Source organism: Alnus glutinosa, chromosome 1, assembly GCF_958979055.1.
Source record: "Alnus glutinosa chromosome 1, dhAlnGlut1.1, whole genome shotgun sequence".
NCBI classification, from domain to species: domain Eukaryota; kingdom Viridiplantae; phylum Streptophyta; class Magnoliopsida; order Fagales; family Betulaceae; genus Alnus; species Alnus glutinosa.
In genome coordinates this window covers 34,033,879-34,042,815 of record NC_084886.1, presented here as the reverse complement: position 1 = coordinate 34,042,815, position 8,937 = coordinate 34,033,879, and the positions used below count along the sequence as shown (strand labels likewise).

The following is an 8,937-nucleotide window of genomic DNA, read 5'->3' as shown; positions in this document are numbered from 1 at the left end:
CAATGTGCAACAAAATATTAAATGCGAAATTTAAAGGAGACAAATATTTGTTGATGAAGTGGAAACTCAATTAAGAGAAAAATTACTTCGGAGCAGCCAAACCCAAGATATCCATTATTCAGAAGATAAAGCTAGTTACAAAGTAGTAGTACTCACATACCCCAGATCCAGTGGTCGTACCTTGAACTTTGACGTGTAACCCAACACGAACACCTCCCAACCAGGTCTCCTACTTGAAGGAATCTTTAATGGAATCTTTTACCTTAGGGCCAACCTCTAAGATAGACTTCACAAATGATCAAATCACACATTGGCAACAGCTAGAGAGCTAGTGGATCTTCAATATCTCCCTAAACACCCTTTCTAAGCTTACAAAGAATTCACTACCAAATTCATACAATCAACATGCCTAGGGGCCTCTATTTATAGGCAACAGAAGACCTAAATCGCGTCTGATTAGGTTTTTCTAAGGGCCGTCCAGATGGTAGACATAAGGCATCCGAACGTACAATTGTGCAACCAACTTTCCAAATCCGTACGATATTCTTTCTTGAATAGAGCCGCGTTCAGATGGTGTTGCCCTAGCGTCCGGACGGTTGCACTTTAGCTGCATGCAATTTCCATATCAAGGCTTCGAGCGTCCGGACCATGAAGGCTGTCGTTCAGATGGTTGAATTGATGCACGCAATTTCCATATATGAAGCTTGAGCATCTGGAACATGAAGAATGACGTTCGGATGGTTGAACTTTGTATGCACGACTTGCCTTATGAAGGAGAGCGTCCTGACAGAAACACAATATCGTCTGGATGGTTACAGCTGCTTTCCCATAACTGTGTCTGAGACAGAAACCCTATTACTTGTCGAGCATTGAATGGTGTCCGGACGGTATTGCCACGTTCGTCAGAACGGATTCACTTGAACGCTGGATTCTTCTCGAACTCTGAAGAGCGGCCGGATGATTTGCCATTACGTCTGGACGAATGCAACCTTGAACAGTTCGAAGTTTCTAGACATTGATGGGGTACGGACGGTATTGCCACGTCGTCCACACGAATGTTGCTGATTGATAAGCGTTCGGACGCTTTATTGAGTCATTCGGACGAAAGCTTGGGATCCGACTTCTCTGAGTTGGAATCTACACAAAATCTTCCTTGAACACTAAAATAGCCTTCTTGCAGCTTGTGACACTAGAACTTGTCATAATAGGCTCTTTCCACATTAGAGAAATAAACTCTGGATATTTGAAGACTCTGAAATATACGGCATCCTTATGAAAGCATCAACATTACATAATAGTGATTTTGTCAACAGAATGCAACCAACACAAAAACTAACAAAAAGGTATCATGAAGATACCTTAACTGGTTTTTCCTTGACAACCTTTTATGCTTTACTTTTTTCTCATCCTTTTAATAAAATAGGATTCTCATTTGGGTTTTAAGACAAACAAGCACTAAATTTGATTGAAGAACCTTTAGAGAGGTATTTTTACTTCTCCATTGTGAGTCAAATGGGTTTTGGTAGAGAGCCTTTGATGTTGTCTCCCTCTTAGATTTTGTCAAGCTATCTTTACTACACAATTTTTGAGCTAAGAGATGATTTGTAAAAAGTTTTAGATTTCCCTCTCTTGATGTTTTGATTTTGTTTTTCAAACCACATCATACAAATCCTTCAACCATAAAAGAAGTCAAGTCGTGGGTTTGTAAGGAAAGGCATTCAAAGAAGATTGGTGGGCACGGAGGCAAGTGGGAGACTTATTGTTATACAGAGTCTTAGATTTACAAAGGGATTGTAAGTATCTATGTCTGTATTTTGGGTCTTCTTTATTACAATGATTTCCTGGATTTAGCTGCCTCAAAGTGGTTTCCTTTGACGTGTTCAAAGAGTTTTCTACTTCATGAACAAAATATTGTGTTGTGGATGCACGATTGATTTTGTAGTTGTGATTCTCATTTTGTCTTTGTTCAATAATTTTAATTTGTGATAATTATTGCTTAAATTGTTAATTTGGGGTTGGAATCGTTCCTTGGGTTCTTTCAAACACCACCCCCCCCCCCCCACCCCCCAAAAAAAAAAACACATTAACAAACAGAATCTTTTAGGCTCGGTTGGCAACACTTTTTAGGGTTACTTTTTTATTTTTAGCAAAAAAGCAAAATCATTAACAAACAACTCAACACACAAAATACTCATAAAAATTTTAAAACTACTTTCAACTTTATGTCATATAATAACAAAAAAGAAAAAAAAATACTCTCTACAAAGTTTAACCAGACGAACCTTTAATTTAATCACTGTTTATGCTATGACCTATTTGACTGGCCATTGGCCAGTAATGTTCATAACTAACAGTTCCCCACATTTTGACCAAACAATCAGTACAAGATGTTTGGAGATCATTTGTGATTATCACAAGGCCAAAAAGCTATAAATATAATTGTGCCCCAAGTCATTTAACTACCAATATTGTTACACAAATCATAAACCAAGTCACCCATCTAATACATTAACAACAAATGCAAACACCAATAAGCAAATGAAGTTAAGGCCTCAACTAGCTAAGGGGTAAGGGAGGGTGGCAATGTGGTTATGAGCCACGGTACCAATCCACAGCTTCCCATTTACTTCTTTAACTTCACTCACAAGCTTCATCACTACGCCCTTCCGATCCTCAAGAACCTCCAAAATCTCTCCTTTCTCATTGAAGAGTGTGATCACTGTGTACATCCTCATCCCCATCAAGCGGGCTAGGAAGCTCATTCGGAACGGCAACCGAAAGTAGACGCTTCGTATCCATGGATTACGTACCAAAACCTCTTGTGCGGCGGTTCGGCAGCAATCGATTGCTACCCAAAATTGGCCTTTCTCATTTACTCTTACATTGTCTGGGAAACCCGGCAAGTCAGCAACAACCTCTGTGGTTCCGGATCTTGGTCCTTCCAACCAGTGCTTCATTAGCCTATCACATGCAATGCCATGAATATAATGATATCATAATTGATTACTTTGTTTTGTACTATAGTACTCAAGACAATCAATTGTTGAAAGTACCTGCAGTTTGTAGTTTCAGTAAAGAGGATGAAGCTTTGGTCCCTTGACAATTGTACTCCATTTGGAAAAGCCAAGCCTTCCAAGACAACAAAAGTTGTTTTACTAGGAGGATCATATCTGAGAAGCCTACCGGTGGCTTCTCCTTCCAACAATATAAAGAAATGGTCCCTAAAAAAAAATGCATTTATTTGTACGTACTCCATGCATAACACAAAGTGGGATATAATATTAACAAAAAGATATGCTAAATTCTTACACTCTGTCGTATCTTTTGCTTGTGTCAGTGAAGAAGATGGATCCATTTTTATGAATGTCAAGGTCATTAGAAAATAGTATAGGCTTCCCTTCTACATGGGTTGCCAGAGGTCTTGCAAGTCCTCCTTCAGACCCAACAACCAAAAGGCCATGATAAGCATCAGCTATATACAAATCTCCACTCTCTCTGTCGAACCTTAGGCCAAGGGGACGCCCACACTTTTTCTCATTCTTCCATTGTTTATGTGTTGTTGAGTCGACGCCTTTAGCACAGAGCTTCTCTGACCTTTCAAGAGCCACGTGTAATTAGCATATGTTCAGGATAATGAAATATACTTTTCATGCATGTATACATTAAGAGTCCATAACTAGTAGGTAGCAAAAAAATTTCCTATGCTACATAGCACACGTTAGCACTCTCGTCAGGCTAGCTAAAATGTTAAAATGCGTTTAAAATGCTCTACATCAGACTCAATAAATTGTTGAAATATTGTGTAAGCATGAATAGTGCTCACCAAATTTGGTGAATACTATTCACTCACCAAATGTGAAAAAAAAAAAATTAAAAAAATATGAAACATTCTCTCTCTCAAATTTTTATTTTTTTTTTATTTTGTTATGTCTATATGATCTTTAAAAGGAAAGAAAATTTTGGAAAAATATGACAATTAGGAAAAAGAATAATTTTAAAAAATATGACAGTTAGGAAAAGACAAATTTTTAAAAATATGATTGTTGGAAAAAGAATAAAGAAAGCATTGAAAAAGAGATATGTGATTTTTAGCTAAAATATAAAGTAAATTTACTGAGTCTGGCGTGAATGTAAACAGTCATGCACTAAAGAGACTCACCAATTTGTTGTTACAAGTGCAAAGGTCTCCCACCCCACACTTGCACCCATCCATCTAACAATGCGTCCGTCAGCTAACCCTGTATAAGGGCCACGCCCCAAATTATCGAACTCCAATGACTCAGGGCCAAAGACTTCATCTTCAAACTCTAGCTTTCCAAGTCCTAACCGGCTCTGATTATCTCTTGGCCAATTCTCCATGACTTGTTTGTAAGGTGCAATTGTGTGCTTCACAGGCCTAAATTTGTGGCCTCCTACTGGACCCATGTGAAATGGGTCCATTATAACAAAACCCATTGTCAAAACAAGAACAAGAAGGATTGGATGTTGCAGAAATGCATCATCTTTGAGATGGGTTTTCTTCTCCATACTTGTTGAAGAAAGAGAGATCAGGTCTTTTGGTGAAGAATCATCTAGCTTGGTTTAATTCATATGGTGAGAAGAGTAGAGCATGCATTATTTGTGATACCTTTGTAGTTGGGAGTAGGTAGTCTTTTGTTGGTCATGTTGTTGGCATTCTTTCTTATTTTTGTGAAATAAAACGAAGATATCATCTAAGAAGAGTCTTGATAAGTGAGCACGAAACCTAACCATTTTGATTTACATTCAGGAACAAGAAAACTTTCTAAAGATTTATACAATATTTATGGAGACTCAATATTGGCAGTGCTTATATTGTGTTGGAATGTGTTGAAATATTCAAGTAAGAGTGGTGTTGTTGGTGCCGTTAGTTTTTTAGTCAAGGCAAAGTCCTAACATGTTATATTAAACCTTTGCAAAGAGATTCTCTGAGATGTATTGTTTAACTTTCATCTTGAATGGATGGGTGCCCACTGTTGCGATAAACGCAAAATTCAGGATCGCCAAAGATGCATAAGTGCAATATTGTAAATAACAAAAATCAGTCAGTCACACAAGAGACCAAAATTTATGTGGTTTGGCATAATGAGCCTACTACATCCACAGGTGGACACGATCTAGAGGAAATTCACCATCAAAAGGATGGAGTACAAAGAGTAATGTAGAGAAAATCACTCAAATCCAAAAGTTCCAATACACCCAAATCTCACTTTTACGCAAAAGAGATTTAAAAAAAAAAAAAAGCTTCTCTTAATTCTCTAAGTGCGCAACGACACAATAGCATGTGAGAATACAAAGTGAGATACACAATTTCTTCTTGTTGCTCTCTAGTACTCTCTTTTCTCTTCACTGCACTGCTACTTTTTCCAAATGACCGAACATCTATATCTTCAATAGGAATTGTCAAAAAAGTCAGTCAAAGCTTCGCCAAGAAGCTAAAGTAAAGTGAGACAAAATGTGTGGTAAAATGAGAACCACAAAACAACAACCAAGAAAAGAAAGGGGGCCCACCATGATTTGTGAAATAAATGTCACCACAAAACAAATCTCCACATTGACTTGAATCTCATCAAGTCCTCACTGCAACTTTCTTCATATCGTCTCCTCCAACTCTTAAGGGTAATTACAAGCTACAAACAATAATCAAGTCCAAGACCCTCTTGAACTTGAGGACCGGAATTGGATTAGTATCGATGAATTTATAGATCTTTCAAGTTCATCCAATAGGGTTGAGGTGTCCAGGGTTTTTCTTAAAAATTGCCGAACACTTATCGATTATTCGAGATCCAACATACCATTCGATCGTTCGGTGCCCAACTCGAACGTTTCACATACCACTAGAATGTTCGTCTTCCAATGCGAATGTTCGGAATCTAGCGTTTGATATTCCAGTCGAACATTCAGTCCTAACAAGAAATTCGTAAAAGGCCAAAAACTCCACATTTCCACACTTAAAATAACCCCAAACTCAAATACTCCCATTAAGGTGCACTTATACTAGGTTAAACATCGGGGTATTACATATGAGCCATATCTTTACATAATTTATGTATGCCAATGTATGTTTGCGACCCAATTTACATGATTGTTAAGAAAAAAAAAATTAAGGAAAATTTTTAAGAAATAGTTTTAAGAAAAGAAAAGTATGAATAGTAGCAAACAAAGTTAAGGACTAATTTTCATAGAACAATTATATGAGAAAGAAAATGGATAAAGTATTTGTTATTTTGTGATGGCTGCATTCTGTTTGACAAAATCACTTGTATGTAATGTTGCTACATATTCATGGATATCGTTTATTTCAGAGTCTTCGTTTCAGAAATGTGCTTCTCAAAGTTCAAAGAAGATTCTGTGCAGTTTCCAAGTCAGAAAAGTCAGATCCCAAGCTTCCGTCCGAACGGCCTAGTCATTCATTCAGACGCCCATCAGTGTTTACTGGTCAAGCTTGCATCCGTCCAGTCATCTCAACAACACTTCCGGACGCTCTTCAGAGTTTGAGAAGAATCTTGTGTTCTAAGTGCATCTGTCCGGACGACATGGCAATACCATCTGGACGCCAGTCAGTGTTCGGCTGGTAAAAGGATTTCCTTCGCAGACACAGATATGGGAAGGTAGTTGCAACCATCCAGACATCAGGTCTACACCGTCCGGACGCTATCCCTGATAAGGCAAGACGTGGAGAAGAATTACAACCGTTTGGACGTCAGGGTAACACCGTCTGGACACCAGTCTTTATTATGGAAATTGCGTGCAGCTGAAGTGCAACCATTCGGACGCTAGGGCAACACCCTCCAAACGCGGCCTTATTCAAGAAAGATTTTCAGCGCTTTTTGGAAAGCCAGATGCACAGTTCACCGTCCGGACGGCCTCAACTTGTGTCCAGACGCCGCCTAGAGAAAACTGAATCAGAGTCGATTTAGGTCTTCTGTAGCCTATAAATAGAGGCATTTAGGCATGTATTATTTATAGAATTCAATATTGAATTCTTTAGAGCTTGGAGAGTATATTTTAGGAGATCTTATGTTGATTGCTTGTTCTCAAGCCGTTGACGTTGTGTGCTATTGTTGTGCTCGTCAATTGAAGTCTATCTTAGGGAGGAGCCCTAAGGTAAAGGAATCCATAGAAAACCCCTTCAAGTAGGAGGCTTGGTTGGGAGGTGTTCATATTGGGTTACGTATTAGAGTTCTAGATACGATCGCTGCATCAGGTATGTGAGTGTTACTGTCTATGTACTAGCTTTGTCTTCTAATAGTGGATTTTTTGGGTTTTGCTGTCCCAGAGTGGTTTTTCTCTTAATTGAGTTTCCACTTTGTTAACAAAATAATTATGTCATTTAAATTTCGCTTTTACATTATTTTGTTACACATTGTGCACACACACACACGGTTAAATTAGAAGTCATCTATTTTTTAATTGGTGTCAAAGCTTGGTACACTGTTTAGATTGATTTCTTGAGTGTTTATCCTTTTGACTTTTATTTTATCTTGCCATGTCTAAAAATCTTATGACTGTTCCTACCTTTGATGGCACAAACTATGGCTATTGGAAAGCTTGTCTGCGTTTCTTTTTAAAATCCATTGATTGTTGGAAAACTGTTGAAACCGGTTGGACTCTGCTAGAGGATACAAATATTGAGCTTGTTACTGAAAAAAATGCACGACTTGCCAATGATAAAGCCCTTCATGCCCTATGTCAAGCCCTTTCACCGTTTGAATTTACAAAAATTTCAAACTGTGGAACTGCTCTAGAAGCATGGCAAATCTTAGAAACAACATATGAAGGCACAAAACTTGTTAAATCTGCCAAACTTCAAATGTTGATTTATAGATTTGAAGAGATTAAGATGCTTGAAGATGAGACATTCAGAGAGTTCTACTCTAAGATGAGCGACCTAAGAAACTCGATGGTGAGTCTTGGGAAGTCCATCTCGGATGTAAAGCTCATCCAAAAAGTTCTAAGATCTTTGCTTGAGCGTTTCAGAATTAAGGTAACTACCATTGAAGAAAGCAAAGATTTAGAAGAGATGAAGATTGAAGAGTTGGTGGGATCTCTTCAAACCTATGAGCTTTCCCTACCTCCAATCAAGAAGGTGAAGACTATTGCCCTCAAGGCATCTAAGAAGAAAGCCAAAGTCTCATCTGAAGAAGACTCAGAGAATGAAGAAGATGCAGTGGCAATGCTGGCCAAAAATTTCGGGAGATTAATGAAGAATAATAAATTCAAGAAGAAATTCTCCAAAAGACTAAAGAAGGCCCCCAGAGAATCTGATCATGAAGAAGCTGAGAAGAAAAACCCAAAAGCCCCCAGATGTTTTGAATGCTTAAGCTTTGGGCATATACAGGTTGACTGTGGGAACTCAAGCAGTCTAAAGGGAAGGCCTACAATGCAACTCTCAGTGATGAGTCCGAAGAAGAAGAAACTCCTGCTCAAGATCAATTTCTAGCTTTTGTGGCTCCACCTGAAGACAAGGAGGATTCTTACTACTCTGAGCATAGTGATGAAGACGGGGAAGAACTCAAAGAGGCTTATAAAATCCTCTATGTAGAGTTTGAGAAGTTGAGGGAAACTCGTAAGCAATACATCCATGAGCTGAACAGTTTATAAATTAAGAAGAGTTCATTGCTGCTCAAGATACAGGATCTAGAGGAGAAGCTACTGGAGACACAACTACAGTAGGAGAGGGTCACCGATGAGAAGCTAACCCATATGCTATCAATCCAGAAAAGCCCAACAGACAAGACCGAACTCGGGTATGTAGCTTCTTCCTCTGATATCCCCTCTACTTCTAGGACTATTTTTGTCAAGCCCACAGTCCCTGAATCTCCAACCACCGTCAGGGATAAAGGAAAGAAAGTTATTGGTGGAGATATTTCGGCTACTACAAAGGCCACTTAGAAGCTCCCTACCATTAGACGGCCT

General features: G+C 38.6%; 1 protein-coding gene across 1 annotated transcript; it reads right to left on the bottom strand.

The window, feature by feature from the left end:
* Nucleotides 1-2,552: 2,552 nt before the first annotated feature.
* Nucleotides 2,553-4,527, bottom strand: LOC133863303 (protein STRICTOSIDINE SYNTHASE-LIKE 13). The gene is made up of 4 exons (XM_062299251.1): nt 4,160-4,527; nt 3,310-3,594; nt 3,054-3,221; nt 2,553-2,961 (listed from the first exon to the last, which is right to left on the bottom strand). Exons 1-4 carry the CDS (start codon nt 4,525-4,527, stop codon nt 2,553-2,555), a joined length of 1,230 nt encoding a protein of 409 aa, XP_062155235.1.
* Nucleotides 4,528-8,937: the final 4,410 nt, after the last annotated feature.

Excerpts from the sequence above, each read along its gene's own strand:
- LOC133863303 (XM_062299251.1), bottom strand. The coding sequence starts at position 4,527 with ATGGAGAAGAAAACCCATCTCAAAGATGATGCATTTCTGCAACATCCA. Across the intron at positions 3,595-4,159 it reads GCACTTGTAACAACAAATTG|GTCAGAGAAGCTCTGTGCTA; the intron begins GTGAGTCTCTTT and ends GGCTCTTGAAAG. Across the intron at positions 2,962-3,053 it reads ACTGAAACTACAAACTGCAG|GCTAATGAAGCACTGGTTGG; the intron begins GTACTTTCAACA and ends TGCATGTGATAG.